This window comes from Diabrotica undecimpunctata, chromosome 3, assembly GCF_040954645.1.
Source record: "Diabrotica undecimpunctata isolate CICGRU chromosome 3, icDiaUnde3, whole genome shotgun sequence".
NCBI lineage: Eukaryota > Metazoa > Arthropoda > Insecta > Coleoptera > Chrysomelidae > Diabrotica > Diabrotica undecimpunctata.
The window spans coordinates 56531169-56556708 of record NC_092805.1 but is presented as its reverse complement, the minus strand read 5'-3'; the positions used below and the strand labels follow the sequence as shown (position 1 = coordinate 56556708).

The window sequence follows — 25540 nt, the reverse complement described above, 5'->3', positions numbered from 1 at the left end:
TCTGTCCAGCTAACTTCCACTTAAGTTTTGTTATCTGCGTCAATACATCGGTCACTTTTGTTTTGTTGCGGATCCAAGTATTTCTTTTCTTGTCTGATAGCCTGATGTTCAGAATTTGCCTTTCCATGGCTCTTTGGGTCTTTGCTATTTTTCCATCTCCGTTCTCCGGAGGTGTGAACGGGAAGTATACATTGGTATCAACTAAAGTTATAACAAATAAACTGAATGAAATTATAACACTAGAAGAATAACAACAAGGTTTTAGGTCGGGAAGATCATGCACCGACGCTATATTTATAATGAGGCCAGTGCAAGAAAAATCATTAGAAAGAACAAACCCTCATATCTATGTTTCGTGGACCTTAAGAAGGCATTTAACCGGGTCAAATTAAAGTACGTTATCCACTTATTGTACGCAAGAAAGGAATATTGGAATATCTTGGAATATTCAAAACGACCGAAAATATCTACCAAAACAACACAATAGAAGTAAAACTAAATGACCATATTGAAGCTGGCAATGGGATAAGACAGGGAGATTCCCCGGGTCCTCTATTGTTCAACTTGATAATGGATGAAATAATAAAAAAAGGAAGAACTAAAAAAGGATAGCAAATGTGAAGATGATTTACAACGTATGCTGCACCAGTTTCATATAAACGCCAGAAAATTTAACATGTTAATTTCCCCAAAAAGACAAAATGCATGTGTTGTGAATTTATTAATTGTTATGTCTTTATTTAATTTATAATTATTTATATTTTATTTATTACCATGTATACCGTTGGTTTTGACCATTCCTTAATGGAATCGATTTTTCCCTTATCCACGGCCACTCCTTCTTTACTGACTATATGACCCAGATAATTGACTTTACCTTGAAATAGCTGGCACTTCTTGGGGTTTAGCATCAATTGGGCAGCTTTAAGTCGATTAAAAACGTTTTCTAAATTCCTCAAATGATCTTCGAATGTCTCCCCCAAGACGATTATGTCATCTAAATAAACCAGGCATGTTTTCCAAGATAACCCTCTCAACAAATTTTCCATAAGCCTCTCAAATGTCGCAGGAGCATTACAGAGTCCAAATGGCATAACGTTGAATTGCCACAATCCAGATCCTGTGGTGAAGGCTGTCTTTTCTTTATATACTGGGTCCATTTCTACCTGCCAGTATCCAGACTTCAAATCCAAAGTAGAAAACAATTTACTTCCAGCCAATGTGTCCAATATGTCATCGATCCGAGGCCGAGGATAACTATCTTTCTTGGTAACGTTGTTCAGCAAACGGTTGTAACGATGCTATGATCGTTTAACAGTTCGAACCGTGGGAGTGTCAATATTTGCGCATCCACTTCTACAACGTGAAGGCATAGTGGGATTCAAACGGCTATTTAAGGCGTGTGAATAGCGGAATTAGACAGTCTTGCAGCTAGCGCTCTAGGCTCCCTGACTCGCCGGTGTACTGAACCAGCGAGACATTCTGGACAGAGATAGTTCCGTATTGAGGATCATACTCTGTCCCTAACCAAGCGGAACCCATCGGTATTGCGTATTGAGCATTACCGTGGATCTGCACAGAACCAACCGGGACAGAGATTTCCGTATTGAGGATCGTACTCTGTCCTTAGCCAAGCGGAACCCGTCGGCATTGTGTATTGAACAGTGCCGTGGGTCTGCACAGCTAAATATTTTGTTTGCGAGCATATACGGAGCTTTCTCTGAATTGAAGCGAAAGCGAGTATATTAGTAGTATTAATTAGTTTCTTTTCTTTTATAGACGTTTGCCGGGGAATATTCATTCATCGCGGGACCCAGACGGAAACGTAGAATTCATTTTATTTTTGTTTTATAAGTATACAACGTAGAATTCTTTTTTTTAGTTTTTATTTATTGTATATATAATTGTATATATAATATAATAATTAATATAATAATTAATATATATTGTATATATAATACAATAACTTAATAGATTTATTTTTATTTCAAACCTGTGTTTTACTGAGTCTGTCGCCCCGAAAGAGCTACCCATCACAAACTGGCGCCCGAGCAAAAGTTAATAACATGCCGACAGATAAAGACACAGACTCAGTAACAGGTACGTCGTGGATAAACCGACTTTGCAAAGAGGAATTGCAGAGCGAGGCCGAAAAATACGGCTTAGATCCCAAGGGAACCGTCGACGAATTGAGAACACGACTCAGAACCTATTTTAAAAATCGCGAGGAAGCGACAGGAACAATCCCAAAAGAAAAAATGTCCAAGGGAACAGAATCCGACACACTGACCCAGGAAATTTTGGGCATTCGAAGACAATTACAGGAGTTAGCAATAACGAAACAAATGGGGCAACCGGAATTGCTAAATCAAGTACGAAAGTGGAACACACACTTCGACAAGAAACATTCGGATGCAATAGAATTCTTAGAGAGGATAGACGAATTAAGCTTGGCCTACGAGATCGATAAACAAGATCTACTAAGAGCATTACCTGAATTATTAGGAGACCACGCTTTGTTATGGTACAGAAACAATAACAAAAATTGGAAGTCATGGACAGATTTCAGCGAAGATTTTAAAAAAGCTTTCTATCCCAGGGGATATTTGCTACAACTAGAAGAGGAAATCCGAAACAGAAGACAGAGACAGAACGAACCAGTAGATAGATATATCACGGAGATTCAAACATTAATCAGACGAGAAGGCTCTTTTTCCAAAAACCAAGAACTCGAAAGGATATACAAAAATTTGTTACCAGAATATAAGCTTTATGCTCGCCGCCGGGATTTCGGAAACTTAGCCGAATTACAGGATTTAGCCCAAGAATACGAAGCTCTAGAAGACGAAAAGACCCGAGCAAATCAGATTTGCCGTGGAAACTGGAGACGCACGGACCAAGCAGAGTACGATGCGAAAACGGCATGCTTTAGATGCAAGATGTCAGGTCACAGCCGTAAAAACTGCAAAAACCCATGGAAAAAGTTTTGTTCGCGTTGCGGCAGAGAAGGAGTTTACAGCAGCGACTGCTGTTTCAGGCGTCAGGGAAACGAATTACAGACTGGAGAAACAAGGAGTCGTCCCAGTCTGTAAAACAAGATTCGACTCCATTCGTTTTCGCCGTTACACAGCCAGCAAGCAATGACATTCGACTGTTCGCATCACTGAAAATAGGGCAAAGAACATACAGAGCGCTCATCGACACAGGTACCACTAAAAATTACGTCGGGGATAGAATAGCTCAGATATACAAGGACTCTCTAGATAGCTACAGCGGGAGAACAAGACTAGCAAATGGAGCGTTAATGGAGCTTAACCAGAAGTTGACAATTGAATGCGAGATCGATAAGTTACAAACCCGACAAACATTCATAGTAATGCCAGGGTTGACGGAAGATGCATTAATAGGAGTGGAATTCCTCAGGAACCATTCTATCGAACTTAAGTTCGATAAACATACGACCAAACAATACATACAACATCAAGAAGAGACATGTAACACTTTAAAAGACTTCACTCAAAATACGGAATTAGAAAGGTTCCTGAGAAAAGAACTAAGGGAGTTTGAGAGCATAACAGGACCCACCAACTTAATAAGACACGAAATAAAATTGAAGAAAAAGTGCGATCCAGTCAAGCAGCCTTATAGGCGACACAATCCCGCAATGCTACAGATCATCAACCAAGAAGTGGACAAGATGTTAAAAGAAGGAACCATCGAACCATCCACAAGTGGTTGGAGTTCACCGATTGTACTAGTTAGGAAAAAGGATAACTCGTACAGATTTTGCATTGACTTTAGAAAAGTCAACGAACTATCAGATAAGGACGCATATCCGTTACCCAGAATATCGGAAATTCTGGATAGACTTAAGGAAGCAAATTTTATATCGACCCTCGATTTGAAACAGGGATATTTTCAAATACCCCTAGAAGAAACAAGCCGCCCAGTGACAGCATTTAGCGTACCCGGAAAAGGCCATTTTCAGTTCAAAACCACCCCATTCGGACTGCATTCCGCAGGAGCCACTTTCCAACGCCTACTGGATAAGGTAATACCTCCCGATATGGAATTCGCGTTTGCCTACTTGGATGATATCGTAGTAATATCTAAAACGCTCCAAGAGCATTTAAATCACCTACATGAAGTTTTCCGAAGACTGAAAGAAGCCAGATTACAGCTGAACTTCGAGAAATGCACGTTTTGCCAGTCAGAACTCAGATACTTAGGACATGTGGTTGGAGCAGAAGGAATAAAAACCGACCCGGAGAAAACCAACGCTATAACCGGACTTACAGCACCGAGAAATGTGCGTCAACTCCGCCGGTTCCTAGGAATAACATCATGGTACCGCCGATTCATAGAGAACTATTCGACAATAGCAGGACCGCTAAACATGCTTCTGAAGAAGAAGATAAGATGGAAATGGACCGATAAGCAGGAAAACGCGTTTGAACAGCTAAAATCAAAACTTACATCGGCCCCAGTATTAGCATGCTCCGATTTTTCGAAAACATTTTACCTGCAAACAGATGCGTCGAACTGTGGACTTGGAGTTGCACTAACACAGAAATACGACGGCCAGGATAAAGTAATTGCATATGCTAGTCGAACCCTCACACCAGCCGAGACAAAATATTCCACAACGGAAAAAGAATGTCTATCCATCGTGTACGGGATAAAGCAAATGAGGCCGTATATAGAAGGATACAATTTTAAGGTCATATCAGACCATCAGTCCCTCAAATGGCTGAAGAACCTTAAAAACCCGTCAGGTCGGTTAGCCAGGTGGAGTTTAGAACTGCAACAGTACGATTTCGAGGTAATATATAGAAAGGGAGTCCTCAACAAGGTAGCAGATGCTTTGTCACGACAACCACAAGAAAACCAGAGCGAAGAACCAGAGTCGGAATTATTAGCATCAGAACTGGAATCATGCAGTTGGTACGATAATCTATATAGGAATGTACTCCAGAACCCAGACGATTTCCCGGATTTACAAATATCAAACGGGAAATTATATAAACACGTTTGGAGCAGCCGTAATTTAGCCGACCCAGAGTTTAATAACCCATGGAAATTATACGTACCAAAATATAAAAGGAAAGATATTTTGGAGGAAAATCATGACTCGACCACAGCAGGCCACTTAGGAATTGCAAAAACAATTTGCCGAATAGCGCAAAAGTACTATTGGCCTAAGATGTTTAAACAAATTGCAGACTACGTTAGAGCCTGTACGAAGTGCCTCCAATATAAACCGTCTCAAATGCAACCAGCCGGGAAAATGCAACCGTCCACTGTAGAAAAGCCTTGGCATACTGTCTCAGTTGATTTAATGGGACCATTCCCAAGATCTGCAAAAGGAAACATTTTCTTAATAGTCGTGCAAGACCGGTTTACCAAATGGGTCGTCGCTCAGCCAATAAGAGCAGCATCTACGAACTCAATCATCGACACTCTACGATCAAAAGTAGTCATGCAATTCGGTATCCCGAAGAAAATGATCTCGGACAACGGCGCGCAATTTACAAGCGGAAATTTTAAGGCGTTCCTAAAGTCCTATAACATAAATCACATTCTAACACCGCCGTACTCACCTCAGTGCAATCCAGTAGAACGAACGAACAAAGTACTGAAAACGATGATAGCTACTTACGTGGAGGATAACCATAAAGACTGGGACAAATTCATACCAGAATTCTGCTACGCCATAAATTCGTCAAGACACGATTCAACAGGATTTTCACCAGCGCTTCTTAATTTCGGAAGGGAATTAGACACAACAGAGGCGACAAATGGACAAGATATACAGGGGTATGCAGAAAACTTAAACAAGTTAGAAGCGTTAAGAGAACTAGCGAAAGTGCACATGGAACACGCTTTCGAGGACCAAAAGAAACATTACGATCTAAGACGAAGAGACTGGCGGCCACATCCAGGAGATCGAGTCATGAAAAAGGAACACCATCTATCATCGGCTAGTGCAGCTTTCACCAGCAAACTAGCGCCGAAGTACTCAGGACCATACATAGTAACGTCAGTGATATCACCAGTAATAGTAAAACTGAAATTGGCCGATAGTAGTAGCCGCAAGCAGATGACGGCGCATGTAAAAGATTTAAAACCATGGGAGGGGGGAAATGTTACTACAGAAATCCAATCCCCACCACAACCAAACGGTATTTAAGTGGCAATGCTAGCAAGCAGAATTTAGTTCGTCAACATCAAACATGGAAGACATATTAGAGATACCGGAAGAGATGACCCCTCTGGGAACGCCAGAGAGACCCGAACTACCCGTGACACCAGGAAAAGACGCGGAGAGGATCATGAAAAGATTCCACGAACTTTTTGGGACACCACCAACCCCACCGAGGAAGAAGAGCGTACCTGATACCAAAACGGGACAAGAAGCCCAATCCGCGTCCACTCCAGGAGAACCGGAACCCGGGAAACACGCCGACCTTATAGAGATCGTCCCAAAACACCTGGTCGAGAGGGGGACCAAAAGATACAGGATATGCTGTAACAATGGGAGGAAGATTGTAATAAAGATACCGAGAGGGATAGATGGCATCACGAGGCTGTAGACACCATCTACACAAAAAAAAAGGTATGTTACTTTTTTTTTTTTTTTTCAAAGAGAAGGGGGTGTAACGATGCTATGATCGTTTAACAGTTCGAACCGTGGGAGTGTCAATATTTGCGCATCCACTTCTACAACGTGAAGGCATAGTGGGATTCAAACGGCTATTTAAGGCGTGTGAATAGCGGAATTAGACAGTCTTGCAGCTAGCGCTCTAGGCTCCCTGACTCGCCGGTGTACTGAACCAGCGAGACATTCTGGACAGAGATAGTTCCGTATTGAGGATCATACTCTGTCCCTAACCAAGCGGAACCCATCGGTATTGCGTATTGAGCATTACCGTGGATCTGCACAGAACCAACCGGGACAGAGATTCCCGTATTGAGGATCGTACTCTGTCCTTAGCCAAGCGGAACCCGTCGGCATTGTGTATTGAACATTGCCGTGGGTCTGCACAGCTAAATATTTTGTTTGCGAGCATATACGGAGCTTTCTCTGAATTGAAGCGAAAGCGAGTATATTAGTAGTATTAATTAGTTTCTTTTCTTTTATAGACGTTTGCCGGGGAATATTCATTCATCGCGGGACCCAGACGGAAACGTAGAATTCATTTTATTTTTGTTTTATAAGTATACAACGTAGAATTCTTTTTTTTAGTTTTTATTTATTGTATATATATACTTAATAGATTTATTTTTATTTCAAACCTGTGTTTTACTGAGTCTGTCGCCCCGAAAGAGCTACCCATCACACGGTAATCCACACAGAACCTCGTCGTTCCGTCTTACTTCTTAACCAGGACCACCGGAGAGACCCATGGGCTCGTAGAAGGTTCTATCACCCCGTCTTTCTTCATTTCCTGATCAATCGTTTCAGCTTCCTCTCTTTTCGCCTGTGGTAATCGTCGAGCTGTTTGACGAATTGGCTTAGCATTACCAGTATCAATTTTATGCTTAACAACGGTAGTTCTTCCCGTCTTTCCTCCTTTTGGTACAAAAATATCACGATACTGCAGAAGAAATTCCCTTAATTTCCTTTTCTCAATCTGATTCAGAGACTGTCCTGCAACTGCAACCATTTGTTCGAATTTGTCGTTGGAATTATCAGATGTTGTCGCCTGATGGATTATGGATGTCACAGGTACACAAGTTCCTACTTTTGTCTCTTTCTATATGGTCACTGGATAGTCGTTGACATTGATAAGTCTCACAGGAATTTCCTTAGCCAAAGTCACCAATTCCTTTCCAATTATGATTCTACGGCCAACCTCATCGTCGTGGTTCCAAGGCTCCATCATAACAGGTCTCCCTTCGTCCATAATTCCCTGTAGCCGCGCTACTATGATCGTTTCGCTTCTCGCAGGCACGACTGTATCTTCTTTAATGGCTGCTTGCACAGTGTTGTCATTATGTGGATGGAGAAATACCTCCTCGTTGCCAACTTTGATTAACTTATTCTTAAAATCCAATTGGAATCCATGCATATTCATTACGTCCATTCCTAATATAACATCCTCTTCGATGTCAGCAACTATAACAGTATGGACAAACTTTTCTGCTCCAATTCCCAATTGTACCTGGATTTCTCCATGAATGTTGGCATTTTCACCTGTAGCGGTCCGATGTCGCAACCTCGTTGGTAACAGTTTCTTACGGCTGTTTATAACTGTCGGGCGTATAATGGTTCTGGTCGCTCCGGTATCCACCAACAACGTATGCTTTTTACCATTTATTTCTCCATCTACATATACACTTCAGACTTCAGAGGCTAATGGACAGAATAAACGAGTACAGTCAACAGTACGGACTAAACATTAATACCCACAAAACCAAACAAATGATTGTCAGCAAGGATAATATAAATGGGGCTCATCTATACATTAATGGGACGCAGATAGAGCGAGTAAAACAGTATTGCTACCTGGGAACTATTATAAACGAACAGTGGAGCAATGTACAGGAAATAAAGTGCCGCATAGGAAAGGCAAGAACGGTCTTTAACAAAATGAGCGCCATCTTCAAAAGTCACAACATATCCCTGGATACAAAAATGAGACATTTGAGATGCTATGTTTTCTCTGTGTTGTTGTACGGGGCGGATCATGGACAGCAAGGATCACGAACAACGAAGTTCTAGAAAAAATGAAGAAGGAACCAGAGATTTTGTTTACGATCAAACGCATAAAATTGCAATATCTGGGACACGTTATGAGAAATCAGCACCGTTACTCCCTGCTGCAGTCGATATTGCAAGGTAAAGTCAAAGGTAAGCGAGGACCCGGTAGAAGGAGAATATCATGGCTGCGGAATTTAAGAACATGGTTTAAGAAAACCTCAACGGAGCTGTTTCGAGCCGCAGCGAGCAAGGTCATGATTGCCAATATGATTTCCAACATCCGAAACGGATAGGAACCAGAAGAAGAAGAAGACATATACACTATCTTCACGACATTTCAAAGAAGCTATTAGTATAAGAGGGTCTTTGGAAAAGTTCTGGGTCGAAGCTGCCCCCCTAAGGCCGACCCGTTGTAGTTTTCCTGATGGTGAGTTTCTTGATTTGCGTCGTACCTAGGGTGCTTACAGGAGCTTCGTACGTGTCCTATTTCGCCACAATTCCAGCATCTGATGGTCTTCGTTTTCTTGTATGTCATGCTTTTCATCATATTAACGAGCTGGTCAAGTTTATCTTCATCTCCTTCCTCTTTTACAGTCCTAACTTTACTGTATCCGCCAGAGGCCTGCGTAGCTGACTCGTATTCGAGGGCGGCGGATAAGACATCAACCAGCGTCTTGTGACGAGCTAATCGTAGTGTTCTCTGCATTTCATGATCACGAAGGCCATCAATAAACGTTTGAACGGCCAACTTTTCCATCATGTCTTCGGGAGCTGTTGGATAAGCATATCGTACATAATATATTTACAGTTTTGTAGGCCATGATATTTATTATCGTAACACATGGTTATAACAGCAAATTTACTAAGATGTAAATTGGAGCTGGAAGGTCAGATAATAGAACAACTGATGGAGTTTAAATATATAGACATCACATTATATAGCTACGGAAAGCTCGAAACTGAAATGGAAGATCAAGTGAATAGAGCAAACAGAGCTGCAGATTGCCTGAATGAAACAATATAGAGAAATAAAACTGTCGGAAAAGAAATGAACGGCAGAATTTACAAAACAGTCATCAGACCAATAATGACATACACGGCAGAAACACGACCTGACAGAGAGGACAAAAATGATGTTAGAAACAGCAGAGAAAAATTTAATGTAAAAACCCTATGGGACAGAGCTAGAAGTACAATATACCACCTAGATGCAAGGTGGAGAACATCAAGAACTGGGTAAGAAATATAAGAGTAGAATGTAACGATCATATAAGCCGAATAACAACAAATAGAGTAGTAAAGACGGTTCCCCAATAGGAAGACGATCAATAGGAAGACCACGAAAACGATTAAACGACCACTTACTGAAGGCACATTCGAAAACAGAATCTCAGTCTACATAAAAGAAGAAGAAGAAGAAGAAAGGAAATGATTGATAGTTATTTTTTAATCACCACGAATCCTAACAACTCCATTATTTTTTAAAATCGGTATTATGGACGTTCCCATTCTAAAAATTCTACTGCAGAGATAATGCCCTCCTGGACCATTTACAGAAGGAGCAGTTCACGAGTTAATTGCGGAGTCACCTCAGAAAAGTACTAGAAAAATAACAAACATGTTAAATGTAAGCAACTTCACTGTATATTTAAAATTCTTAAAGAACATCAATAATTGTATCTGTTTCATATCTAACAAGTGCCAGTTTACTATCTTGAAACGATTTGTAGGAAGACCACGAAAACGATGGAACGACAACTTACTGGAGACACATTAAAATGCAGACAGTGTCATTTCTACATAAAAAGAAAAATAAGAAGACGAAGTAGAATGGGGACTGCTTCTTTGATTTTCCTCTTTTTCATGTCTGTTTCCTTCGTGATTATTGATGCATCTTTCAATTTAGTAGTCTTGCAGTTGCTCCCACGTTGAAATTGTTACATTCACAGGGTATTTTATAGAGGCATTTCTTTGATTTTTCTTGAGTGTTGTTGGGTTTGGTTTTGGACAGGATAGATCTCAGTGTATTGATCTCAATGTTATTGTGATGTTGTACTTATTTCCTATCCTCTTCAGTTTTTCTGATAAGTCCTTTACACATGGTATTGTTGTCATCTTTGAGTCCCTTCTTGTGAGTATTTCTGGATTGCTTACGATGTTTTGTTTTTTCTTTCTTCAATCTTGCGAAATTCCTTGTTTATAAATGACAATGAAAAAATATTGTTCTTTTAAATATCGGCAGATCATATTGGGACACATAAGCAGTATTTTTTTTATTTATTTTGCTTCAACCACTTAGGAAAATTAGCACAAGAAAAATACAAAAAGTGATAAAGACATGCATAGGCATATACAAAATATCAATTACATAATAAGGTATACAATATATTTTAATTATTGATGTAGGTATTGTGTTAAATTTTATTAAAAACAGTTTATAGGTTTTAAGAATTCTATCAAGTTAGCTACGTATTTAGATTCTCCTAGAAGTTCTTTTAATGTTCTTGGAATGTGGTGATAAGCAGTATTTTGATTTGTATAATGATAGATTATACTTAGAAATTAAAATATTAAATCACCCAATAAATGAACGGTTAACACGGCCTTTGATGATAACATCCGAAATCGAGAACGTTTAAGAATAGAGCATTTCCAATAAACATATAATATAAGATTGGTAGTCTCATTAGGAGATCGCAAAACCAACATATTATAAGAGTCTAAGGAAATAAAGACGGTTAGAAGTAGTCAGCAGCAGTAAACATAGGTTGTAAAGAAAAATCATGCAGTACCTAGCTTACTATATATTCGAAATCTAATTAACAACGGAATCGTGCTTAATATTTGAAGAAAAGGCAAATATCTGAAAAGTAAAAGGAGTATAAAACAATTATTTTTATATACAATTTCTTTTTTTAGTTTTTTCCGTAAAGAAACTATTGGAAATCATTTAACTATAGCCATTTTTTATTTCGAGTACTTTCGAAGTATTGATTATGTATTTTGTATAATACATTACCTTTATGAAAAGTCATTTAATGTAAAGGAGAAACTGTAATACAACGATGACAGCTTTAATTAAATATTTATATCGCTATTTATTTGATACCGCTATCCAGACAATTGCCTATGAACTTGGCGAGATATTAAGGAAATATCTAACGAAATATTGATCGATTATATCTAAATATACAACAATAATCGCAGCAAGAGCAAGAAAGTTTTAAAATATTTAAATTAAGGACATTCCAATTACGGGTATTTCTGGTTCTGAAAATAATCCTTGCAAGGAAATTCACGGAATAGGTTAATTACAATGTAGGTGTCTTTTACCTTATTTTTAGAATCCGAGGTATTCTTTCTAAATATTGCATTTGATCTATTTTATTAAGATCAATAATTCTTTAAATACAATTTTAAATATTAGATAGCTACAGACACGTGTCCGATTGATGTTTGTTTTTTTCATTCATGATGTTAATTTCCATCATACTTATGACTTAACACTACTATTTTCCATATTAAGGTTTTGTTTTTCATTATGTTCGTCTAGTATTACGTACCTTTGAAAATTGAACGTGTCTTCTGGAATAATTATATACCTTTCCAAAAGTTTAATAACTTGGTATTCTTTGTTGAGGAAAATGCGGAAAAACCATACACATATACCATATCCGCATATTTTTCGTTTATGAATTGATAAGGCATATTAAAGTAATATATTATATTCTATTGCGTTATTAGCAAAAAAATAATCTATATACCGGTTCGAAACTTTGTTGATTGATTTCGATGTAAATTTTATTTCTTGAAGTTCCTTATTACAATTTGTGATTTTTTGCTTCAAATATTCAAATTAGCTCACCTGTTCGAAACGGTACTTTCGCACCTCTATATTAATTTACAAATTTCTCTTATTTATCGTTTTTCCATTGAAATGTATTTCGATTTTTATCTGACAGTCGTATACCTAACATTGCTCTTTCCATTGCCCTTTCTGTTGTGGCTAGTTTATTCATATTTGCCTCGATTAAGGTTCAGGTTTAACATTTATATGTCATGATGGGAAGGATGCACTGATTGAACACTTTGCTCCTTAAGTATTCTCTCTCTCTCTTGTCGTTTCCTCATTGCTGAGGATCGTGATTTCCTACAATGCGGGCTGTCAATTCTCTCCATCTCTTGCGATTTTGGGCTGCTCTCATGGACTCGGAAAACGTCTCTCCAGTGGCTTTCTGTACTTGATCTGACCATCGGATAGGTGAGCGTCCTCTGCCTCTACGTCCTTCTACGTTTCCGCATACAATTAATCTTTCTAAGTTGTCATTGTCTCTTCTCGCAATGTGGCCAAAAAACTTTAAAATATTTGCAAGACACTGAGAGGAGAGTCTGGTCTGAATGTTTAGCTCTTCGAGAATCGACTGATTGGATCTGTGCTCCGTCCACGAGACGCGTAGCATTCGTCTCCAGCACCACATTTCGAATGCGTCAATCCTTTTCCTATCCTCTGATTTTATTGTCCATGTTTCGGCACCGTAACTGAAGATTGAAAAAATGAGTGTCCGTACCAGTCTCATTTTGAGTTTTTTGGATAAAGAGCGGTCCTTCCATATTTTTGACAGTCGACTCATCGCGTTCTTGGCCATCCCTATTCTTCTGCGAATTTCCGTATGGGAGGAGGCTGCATTGCTTAAGGAAGATCCTAGATACGTGAACTCGTCTACTTTCTCGAATTGATTTAGGGCGCCTGTTGTTTGGAGGATATTCGCGTGGTCCACAATCATGATTTTTGTTTTCTGATTATTAATCTTGAGCCCACACTTGTTGCTTTCGGTTTCTACTCTCTTTATCAGTCTCGACATCTCCTCTTCAGATGTTGCTATCAGTGTTGTATCGTCTGCGAATCTTAAGTTTGAGATCTTTTTTCCTGCAATGGAGATGCCGCCTCTCCATCCATCGAGTGCGTTCCTCATTATGTATTCTCCATATAAATTGAACAGGTCTGGAGATAGTATGCACCCTTGTCGTACACCTCTGCTGGTTTTGAAGGTATCAGATTGCTGGTTTTCAATTCTTATTTTAACTGAGTTATCTTCGTATAAGTTTTTAATTAATATTGCCAAATGATCTGGAACTCCCATCTCATGAAGAACTGTCCAGAGAACTTCCCACTTCACACAATCAAATGCCTTTTGGTAGTCTAGAAAACAGATTATTATTGGAATTTTAAATTCGCGGGCCTTTTCTATGAGCTGCCGCATATTAAGGATTTGCTCTCTCGTACCCTTCCCTTTGACAAAGCCTGCTTGTTCTTGGGGAATTTGTTTGTCTAAGTATTGTTGCAAACGGCGTTTAATGATTCTTAGTAATATTTTGCTTGGATGGGAAATCAGTGAGATGGTACGATAATTACTACACTTTGTAGTTGTTCCTTTTTTATGGATTGGTATGCACAATGATGTGCGCCATTCTCTGGGCCACTTTCCGCATCTCCAAATTTTATTACAAAGTTTCCACATTATGTAACATCCTTTGTCTCCCATGTTCTGAAGGAGCTCTCCCGTGATATCATCGCAGCCAGGGGATTTATTCTTCTTGAGGTGAGTTACAGCTTCTTCAATCTCGGACAGCAGAATTTCAGGTTCAGGGTTGTATGCGATGTTTTCGAGGGCCGAAGTGTGGCCTAGATTTACGTGTTCTTCCCTGTAGAGCTCTGAACAATAGTTTTTCCATGTTTCCAACACTCTGTCGATATCACTTATGATAATACCCTGTTTGTCCTCTATTGCATAGTTCTTGGGTTTAAATTCTCTCGCAAGAATTTTCACTTTCCGGAAGAGGTCTTTGGTTTCATTTCGATATCCGTGATTTTCTATTTCTTGACAGATTTCAGAGATGTATTCTTGTTTGTCTTTTCGGCATCTTCGTTGAATATCTCTGGAGAGAGCTTTATATGTCTGTTGATCACAGGGGCCAACTTTAAGTTGCTTTCTTTGTTCAATCACTTTCCACGTGTTTCTGCTGATCCACGGTTTAATGCTATTATTTATAGATGGTTGGCGACATTGGTTCAATGTTGTTACGATGGTTTCTTTAATATCTGTCCAGGCTTCATCCACACTTTGTTCTGCCCGATTGTTCTCTATTCTGGTTAGTGCTGGTTCAATTCTCTCTTTAAAGATAGCTAATTCGGGGTCCGTTAGCCTAAAAGAACGGGGAGAAGCTTTGCGTATGTTCTTGAAACGTATTCTGTAATCAGCCATCAAGAGCTGGTGATCGCTTCCGCATTCTGCTCCTGGAAATGTTTTTGCGTTGGTAATTGAAGACTTCCATCTCGAACTGATCAGAATAAAGTCTATTTGATTTCTTGTTCTATCTCCAGGTGATTTCCAGGTATAGAGTCTACGCGGATGATGCTTGAAATGCGTGTTCATTACAGAGAATTTCCTTTGGTTGCAGAATTCTAATAGTCGGTCTCCTCGCTCATTCCTATCTCCTAGACCATATGGCCCTACAATCATCTTCATGTGGTCATCTAGATTCGTTCTTCCAAGTTTGGCATTAAAGTCGCCTAGTATCACCACTATGTCTTTGTTTGGTATTTTATCAAGTACACCTTCGAGAGCCATATAAAAGTCTTCTAGTGTTGCTTGTTCTGCCGTGGCTGTCGGGGCATATATTTGTATGATGTGGAGGATGGATGTTGAGCACTTTAGTCTCAGATGTATAATTCTGTCATTAACTGCATCATATCCATTTACGTAGTTCTGGAATGTGGGTGGTATTATAATTGCAACCCCATTGATGCTCTCTGTTTGGTGGCCTGAGAAATAAATGGTATTGCCAGAGGCGCTTCGGAAATGCCCCTTACCCTTCCAGTGAGTTTCACTGATGCCAAGCATAGAAATTCGATAATCAGCCATTTCTCTCTCTATTATATGTAACTTTCCAGGATGTTGGATCAAACCTCGTATATTCCAAGTTCCAAATCTGTTGGTTTTCCGAAAAGAGATTTTATTTAGTGTTCCAGTAGTCCTTTGTGCACCTGCGACCTGGTTCCCTGTCGCATTGAGCCCGGTAGCCCATTTCACATCTCCCACCCCGGACGTGGAAAGACGCCGATTGTCAATCGGTTCGCCTGACTGACCTATTCTAATTTTGTAACACTCCATATTGTAGAAAATTGTCTTAGGAATGTAGTGAAGTGGTTTCCTCTTGCCTACTTCACCGCTGTGCAGAGACCGTGTATGTGGTTCCCACTGCGCTCTCTGATGTCTGATCCATAACCATACCAGTCCCCATGACCTATGCTCATGGTCAGTTTTAAACTTCCAGCTGCCGAAGTTTAGTTTGCGTCTGGGTTAGACGCTACCTTTCACCATATCTGGCTACCCTCACTTAGTTTAGCCTGCAGACCAATGCAGTTTTCCGGGGTGTGGCACGTGGAGCCATAAGTGAGAGTTGGGTGTCTTATGAGGACCAGTTATCAAGAACCATCTCCCGTCTATGACGCTTGATGTGGTCGTCCCGATAAAAGGTACTACCCCTATAACACAACCCTACACCCCCAAGTATTAGTATTGAGGTATTTTGCAGTTCTTAAGTATCTAACTGAGTCTTTCAAATCCTGTCAATACAAGTCTTGCTCACCTGGTTATTTCCCCACTTTGGATCTCTTTGCTTTCAGAATTTATCCTAGGTAGATATATTCCTGGACTTGTTCTATCTCACTGCCATTTAAGTTATACGTCTGGAGTCATCTGTTTGTCATTGTTTTTGTTTTTGTCATATTCATTTTTAGGCCGACCAATTGGGAGCTGTCTGCGAGTTCCTCTTTCATAATTTGATATGGTTTAACTTGTTGCCATTAACATTGATGCCATATATTGATAAATTTTTAGTTTTAAAGTCTTCTAGAGGTAGATTAAAAAGCTTTGGAGATATTACGTCGGCTTGTCTAGTTGTACTAACATAGTTGCGTTTACATGTATATTATGTATTAGTTGCCTATATCTCGAATATATTTTACAATTATTAATAGCTTGTTATATGACCCACATCTCGATATTATAAATGCCTTTTCGTAGTCTATAACGGCAAGAAATACGGGTAGTTGGTACTCATTTCCCTTCTCTATAAGTGTTCTCATTGTCAGCAGATGGTTTGATGTACTATTTCCTTTGCAAAGTACCTATTCAACCGATTGATAATTAATTATCCATTTTGTAAGTCAACTGATTGCTATTAACTCTTATAAATAGTTTGTATACTTACCTGAGCAACGAGTATTACTAGAATCTCGTTCCAGTCTTTAGGAATTTTGCTGTTATGGAGACATCTATTAAATAACTCATGTTAGTTCGGCAACTAATTTCATTACTACTAATAAATTATCACTATTTATATCTGAATCCACAAGGAAAATAAATTCCTGCAGCTGGCTGTATACCATGTATACAACCTCTTTTCATTTATATCTGCTTTCCTGTAGCTTTTGATATATTTTACTCCCATGTAACCTTGTGGCTATCTTTATAGCCGAAATATAGTCACTATTTTCATCCTTCATACAGGCTCTTCTTTTCTGACGTGATATATATTTTACTCCCATGTAACCTTGTGGCTATCTTTATAGCCGAAATATAGTCACTATTTTCATCCTTCATACAGGCTCTTCTTTTCTGACGTGCTCTTATAGGATTCTTCTAGACCAATTTTCACGTTGAAATCGCCTGATATTATTTTAGTATCATACTTTAGAATGCTGTCTATCATTTCTTCGTAAAACTTTTTCTTCTAATCGTATGGTTTTCTTCTTAAGTGGTGCTTGTACATAACAGTAATTTTTGTGAAGTGAGCTCATAAGTGAGTCTTAAGAGGCAGAGTCTATAATTTTTTTTATTACTTTAAAATCTATCAGCTTTTTTATAAAAAATTGATTTACCAAAATATCTGATATTCATGTTTTTACATTAAGCATAGTATAGATAGATATATTCAATGATGTGGCTTTTGGCCTATTCCACTGCGAACTTTTCAGATCTATTGTGGTCCTCTAAACATTTATGCTAAAGCTAAAAGCTAAAGCTAAATGCCCCTTTAATTTTTAAAAAAGTGGCCACTGCTAGATCTTTGTCCACTATTGACTTTGAGATAGGCCTATTTAGGTCATCCAGAGTCCGTAGATTTACCAGGTTGTGATGCATATTGACAATTGATTAGAGGATTATCTTTTAGCACTTCGTCTCTTATGTACCTATCGAGAATACTTTCCAGCGTTTAGAAAAGACGATATTATATGCTTATTGGTCTATATGACTTTGGTGTTAGGTCTGATACTTTAACTGGCTTGGCCAAGTATATGACTTTAACCTTTTGCCGTATTTCCTATACGACCCCCTTGCTGAACTGGCGTTGAGGAGCTTGCATATGTGTGGTATCAATACCTTTAATCCCATATGCAAATTTATTGGATATATGTCATCTGTCCTTGGAAACTTATGGTCATCTGACCAACTTGGCCTAATCGGCCTTTGGCCTATGTTGGTTCACCTATCTGCATCATTGAGAATTGTTGAGGCCGGAAAGTATGTGTTTATGAGTTCTCTAAGACTTTCCTTTTTGATCTCCGTAAATTTGCTATTAGCTTTCTTTAGGAAACATACTTCTTTAATGGTAGAACCATCCTTTGCCAGGATTTTTTGGATACGAGAGCAGACCGGGATATCTGTAATCTCCTCTCAAAACTCTTTCCATGATGGTAAGCCGTCATAATAGCTTCGCTTACTGTTTCTGTTGCCAAATTTATGACCTCTACGCCTTTAAATAAGTTTGTACTTTTCCCGGGATTTCTACTTAGGAATTTTCTAAATCCTACCCAGTTTGTATCTCTTGGATTTCTGTATTTAATTTCCGATGAAAAAAAATTGAGGTCAAATCGTATATGTCTGTGATTCGAATATCAGACAGGTTTCAATTTGTTATTATATCACTTACCTTGCCTGTACAGAGAATCTAACACTTCTTTGCGTGCCCTAGGGACAACAGTTGGTTTGTTTCCTATATTGGATATAATTAAACCTTCAGATAAGATGAAATTCAAAATATACTCACCCCTTACGTTAATATTTGTGCTGCCTCATAGGGTATGCATTGGCAATCGATTCTATTACTGTGAATTATGCACGGCCATGTTCTTGTAGCTTTAGGTGTGTATAAAACCTTACCTTGTTTGGTTAATAAGCTAGTAATCTTATCGCCTATTCTCCAGAGCTGCTGCAGGACGGCAACATCAATACCTTCTTGTTCCACTGTGTTAACCAGCGTTGCCGATGCGGCTTTTTAGTGTTGAAGATAGGTCTGAAAGAGCTTTATTCCTCTCTTCACTACGAAGAGTTGTCCGGCTCTGGTTCTGTGGACTTCCCTTCTTCTTCTGCGGATTCAACGCACTCTTGGACAGTATTCCTTAAGAGTAGGCTGGTTCCACCTGAGGAAGGTTGGTAATCTTCCTGAATCACCATATGTAGGAAAGTTTCCCCTTGCAAGCCTTATTTTAAATCGCATTCCATTTCTATGGTCAAATATAAAGATTTAGCCAAACTTTGTTCAAAAATGGTTATACCTGTTGAGTTCTATGAAGAGTATCATTCATTGTCAAATAGTGCTAGAGTAAGAGATTGTTTACACGAAACCGAGCAAGAAGATTAAAAAGTTGTGGATGAACACAATTAAAACACATTTTTTTTACTTAACTTTAATAAACTGAAATTACAAGTATCCGCTTTTTTTCTTTAATGTCTAATGAAACACATAATTAAATATGAATCATTTTTAATTATGAGTAACTTATTTATTAATTACTTTGAAATTATTCACTTCAAATAACGCATGTGGTTTTTATTTTAAGGTGATACATGGAACCTTTTTATCTCCCTACTGCTATTATTGCAACTCTAAATATAATTTGCAAAAAGGTGATAAGTATCTAACGTTTTTTCTAGTATTCAAAAAAGCTACAGACATATAAATTTTTACAAGCATTTATAAGACAAAAGGCATGCATCGCTATAAGAAAGTCTGGTAGGTACTAAATATTCCGTAGAAATTCGACCTTAGAGGTAACAATAATTTTAGTTTTCTGGCGCTCCTGTAATATAAAAATGTTACTTGGCACCTTTTTGCAAATCAGCGAAGAATTAATATTTGCACATTATTAAAAATTAAGTTGAATAGATTTGGCAAACAAGCTTTTTCACATTTTGGATTTTAGGTACAGAATTATTACGTAGGTATATAGGATTTAAGTAAATATTTTTAATGTGAAACGGGAAATGATATGGACTTTGCAGATATTATTCCAACCACGTATGAATTTTAAATTTGTTTTAATGGTGTATTTGATTTCACTATTTGAATTTTATGTTAGTTTAAGTCAGTAGCGCACCTAGAATTTGCCTCTGGGAGGGAGGTTTTGGTTGGTCATCGAAATTTTTTTATGGTGCTACCTCCATTTTGTGTCCTTAAAATGTGTGAGTAACAGTGATGGAATAGGGTCCTGGGGGGGGGGGGGGGTTAACCCCCAAAACCCCCCCTGGGTGCGCCACTGGTTTAAGTATTGAAACTTAAGCAATACTGCAAGATAAATAATGTAAGTTGCCTTCGTTTGGCGCAACTCATACAATGGATGTTCTTAACTTTCCATATACGTAATGTTCTTTCAAGTCAATCCATCGATATATTTCGTTAAGAATATTTTGACATATTCATTGTCGAACACATGCATCACAAAAATTCCTACCTCCATAACTAATTCTAGACTAAATAAACTTAGTAGTGCAGTAGTATTTTATTGAAAAAAGAAGAATACTCGAGAATATTGGGAGTGAGTATTCATTCATTAGTTTCGATTATAAACTTTCCGGCAAAAGTCTTTTATAGAAAATGCCGGTGAAGTTAGCTACAAATGAAGGAAGGAAAGTTTTGTATTTGACAGTGTTGCCATGTCGTTTTAATTAATAATGAAAGAGCTTGGGATATAATAGTAATTAATTTTATGCATTATTTTATATTGAAATTTTGTTTATCGAACACACAAATTCACACAATTTAAATGTAGTGACGATCTGAACAGGTTCCAGTAACTAACTAATACATTAATTAAACGGTATTCAGGTACCATTCCATCCCAAAATTATACTAATCTATAAATAAATATAAAATTTCAAAAATAAACATTTATGCCTTTGTTTTACTTGATTTAGTTTATTTTGTTAATAAAATGCAAGTGAATATTGTTTTATTTTTAAGTTACAAATTAATATGTGCTATGAACACGGATTCTTGGTTGTGTAGTAATTTTCAGTCAGTCAACATTTCATTTTCATTTAACCAACCTAGCAAAAAAATAATTACTAAATTTACTATACCTGTTGGCCTGTTGTAAGTCTTTTTGAGTACATTTTCGCAAGAAAAATAAAATAGGCAAAATATAAACTTACTCTGCAAATTCTTAGTTATTGTGTCTGTCCTTTTGTCTTTGAGCTTGTCTTAAGTCTACTACTGTCTGATAATCTGCAAGTACGCGGAAATATGTAATAGTGTACCTTGCTGTGCCGTGACACAATGGCAGTGTATCTTGCTTTGTAAATTGTATGGATGTCGCCAGATATAAATCCAAACCAGAATTTCTGCCTGTACCTGTAAAATTTGAGGAATAAATCTGTGGTACTATCTTATATAAAATTATCACAAAAAACGGTAGGTATCTGTATGTAAAATAAACCTACGTGCATGTATAATCTATGCTCATACGTTTATTTGTTTTCTGTGTTGTCTACTTACATAAAATCATAGATTACCTAGTTAAAAGTACCTGTTTAACCACAATACAGTTTAAAATGCTATTAATGTGTTTAACCTAACCTTAATAAACGTACAAACTTCAAATTTATTCGTTGTAGGTTGTATTGTAGGTGTAAATTTGTATCTTGCCGGTATAATTTTTTACAGTCGTTTAAATTTAAATACATTGACATACAAGTTTTTGTACGTAGAATATTATTAATTTGCAAAAAGTAAGACCTGTATATTCTTTATTTTACAGGAAGAAATGAACCCAGTAACCCTTCCTCCCTCACCTAACTGGTATGAAGATAAAATTATTGCATGTGCTCCTGATAATACCTTAATATATGGATCCAGAAATGACTTAATCATTTTAGAACAAAATGAAGATACTGAACAGGCAGCTAATGTTAGAATTATTCCAAGAGCACATGCTCAAAGGTAAGAATACTCTTTCAGCTTGCATTTCATATTTTTCTGTACCTCGCAGAATTTAAGTTATTTTTTAATCTGTAAGTATGTGATATAAACGGATTTTTTTGTCATTTAATTATATGGTATTATCACTGTGCCTAAATTTTTTTGCCAATCTTATTTTTTCCAAGCAAAACAAATCTTGACAAATCCAAGAGATCTAGATGCATAGGAAATATAGTAAAGTGGAAACCAAGTTAGTCACATTATTTATTAGTTCTCACTCTTTCAACTGTGGATCACTTTTACTACTTAGCATTCAAGGAAATTAAAATGAAAATTAAGTAGTATTGTGTTAAAGAACAATTACAGATTTGTTTGTTTTTAGTTATTAAAGGTTTAATAATTTAAAGTAAAGTTTGTATTTGTGCTAGGGTTAAAGCAGAAATTTATGTTAGTGCCAAAATAAACATGAATTATACATACATAAACTTTTATATTGAATCCACCATACAACATATACTATCTTAGTTGTACAAATATAAAATATGCTGATTGTCAACACAAAAGAAATTAAATAGTTTTTTTTTTATTTTTTTTTTAATTGGAACCTCCCATTACAAAAAACTACAATGATTACAGCTAGGTATGTCAATATTTAAATAGTAGGTACAAGTTACCTAATAATTTAAGTTGATTTAAAATGTATGAAAAGATGGTAGTTTGAAGTTTTTGATATTGAATTTGTCCATTGTTGATCAACCAGACATAAAACCTCTTTGATATTTGCCAAGAAGCTGCTCTAAATATGTGCATATTTCCCTATAGTTTCTATTTTCCAATTGATTGACTCTTTTTGTGTATTAGTCCAATACACCACTCTTTGGTATTCCTCATTCCAGATTCTTACTACTTTTTTATGTATTTGTTTAGTGAGACTACCACCACCACCTTAAATAAGTTGTGTGGTTATACTGTCACTTCCTGGATATTTGTTATTTTTTTGGGTAATAGGTATTTTATTGCATCCCATACTTCTTAAATTGAAGGAGGTTTTTGATAGTGTATTGTTTCTTACTCCTACAGATGGTGGATGTTTATGTTCTATTTTGGTAGAAAGTAGTTCTTTACAGTGTTCCACCCATCTATCCAGTATGCCTTCTTTTGTATTGAGTATATGTCCCACCTTATCCTTACATAATTCTCAGCCTTGGTCTGAATCCTTTTTTTACATTATTAAGGATGTTATAGAATTTGTTGGTTTAATTTTGCCTTCCTAATGTCTCAAGTTCTTCAAAATTCTATTTTCAAAAGCTTGCTTTTCTCTCTGTGCTAATACTTCTTTTCACTTCCAGTATCTTTATAATTTTGTTGTCTTTCCAGAGTTCTTTGCTGTATTATAGCTTTATTCTTTCTACAGGTAATATCCTGACACTCAGCATTGGACCAGTCATTACATGGTGGTGCCCTTTCTGGACCTAGAATATTATTTGGTGACTCTTTAATATTGTTCTTATATGTTTCACACAGTTTACTAGTTGTTAGATCTTCATTAATTATTTTTTTAGTTTTCATAATAATATACCTTTGAAACCTGTGTAGAGTATTTTTGGATTTTTTATGAGTTTACTATTATTATTTATTATTTAATAATTGACATTTAAATTTTGGATAATGCCTTGGTCTAAAGGTTGGCAATGTGCAAGCCTTAGACAAGGAGGGGACAAGAGATGGGACACATAATAGTATGGAATTAACTGAAGCCTAAACTGGTACCAGAAAAGCTGTCAGTCATCTTTTATGTGTTCAGTAGATTGAGAATAATCAATATGTCGCAGCCAGATGGTTAATTAGCCATTCAATAGAACAGTTAGACCTTTAATTGAACAATGCTATTCAATCACATGTCTGAATGTCGATTAGTTGCGTGGCTGACGACCATGAAGATAACATTTAACAGTAACCTGTTAAATGACAATCAGTCTTGTAATCAAACAGCTAATTTAAATAGTCATCTAGTTACATGGCTAACCCTTTTATTTGATTGAATTATGCGTTATGTTGGCTTACTTACAAAATTATGTTATTTACTACACAGATGAGGTTATAAATAATTTTCATGTTACATTTAAATCATTTATTGACACAACTTAAACCGCTATGACATTTATTATTATTAAATGTATTAGGTCCAAATTAAAAAAAAATGGAGTTACTACCCTTTACCTCTATGTTACATATATATATATATATATATATATATATATATATATATATATATATATATATATACAGGGTGGTCCTTAAGTAATTGTACAAATAGAAACAGTAGATTCTACACTTTAAAATATTACGATTTAAGCTAAATTGCTTTAATAAAATGTTGATATTAAGAAAGATACAGGGTGTTAAAGTGCAAATTAAAAATTTTATTTTTGGCTATAACTTTCATGTTTGTAAACATTTATGCATAAAAATTTACAACTGGGTACTTTTAAATATGAGAAATTATAATTTGATACACACTTTGATGTAGCGGATAGAGGACGCCACATATGCCACATATGTGGCATAAATTTGCACTTAACTTTTTTGCTCTTTGAGTGAACTGTATTTGTGATACAAAATATTAAAGATACATTATTTCAACAAAAAAAAGGTATACCTGTTAATAACTTTTAAACTCAATAGTTTTCGAGATAATCGCATTTTACAAATCAGCTGCATATTTCTGAGTTAAGGCAATTACCCCAGACAACGAAGGAAAAATAGACAAAAACATTAATAAATCTAAATTTTGGTATAAAATACCAATAACTTAAGTTAATAGTTAACGAAATATTAAATAAAATAAATATATCAGCAGAATAATTAATAATAGGATATGACAAAAAACAGAATAATAGGATTTTACATCAAACATTTTATATTTTATGTTAAATTAAAGTCGTAATCAAAACATTTTGTTTACAAACCAAATTAAGAAATAATTAAACTAAATTACTAAACTTTTTGTTAAATTAAGTGTTCGATATGTCTACCATTTTCATTAATTCATTTGTCAATATATTCCATAAAAATCATCTCATATTAAATAGCATCATTGGTTCTAAAGAAACTGTTGCAGTATTTATTTCTTATCATATTTGGTTGCAAATGTTTATGGCATTCTTATAGACACGTTGTTTTAATACGCCCCATACACCAAAATCAAGCGGATTAAATTCTGGGCTACGTGGTGGCTATAATGTATAATGGACGAATCTATATCCAAATCTTATAGTATATTATGTCGCAAAGGTTAAATAATGTATTAAACTGTGATGTATCTCATTCATTGGTTACTTATATACACTCATATAAGCTTACGAGTAACTATAATTACATATCGAACAAATGGACTATTATGATAATGATGATAATATTATGAACTAACGAACTAATATTATGCTGAACTAAATTGCCTGTTTGTTTACTATATTTATAACAATATCGGTTATTAGGCCAACGATGATGTTTTTGTAAAAATTCTGAGTCTTTAAGGTAAGATTTGTAGCAAAAGTATTATGAAACAAGACA

At 36.6% G+C, this 25540-nt stretch overlaps 1 protein-coding gene across 4 annotated transcripts in view; it reads left to right on the top strand.

Moving 5' to 3' along the window:
- The first annotated feature begins 21137 nt into the window (after positions 1-21137).
- Positions 21138-25540, top strand: part of LOC140436828 (uncharacterized) — a 110649-nt gene continuing 106246 nt past the window's right edge. The window contains exons 1-2 of one of the 4 annotated variants that reach the window (XM_072525959.1): positions 21138-21460; positions 21807-21988. In XM_072525959.1, the coding sequence (XP_072382060.1) occupies positions 21813-21988 (176 nt within the window). In that variant the 5' untranslated portion in view covers positions 21138-21460; positions 21807-21812. Of the gene's footprint in view, positions 21461-21564; positions 21749-21806; positions 21989-25540 lie in introns of those variants that run through there. The other 3 variants (XM_072525961.1, XM_072525958.1, XM_072525960.1) reach the window with 3 other exon arrangements.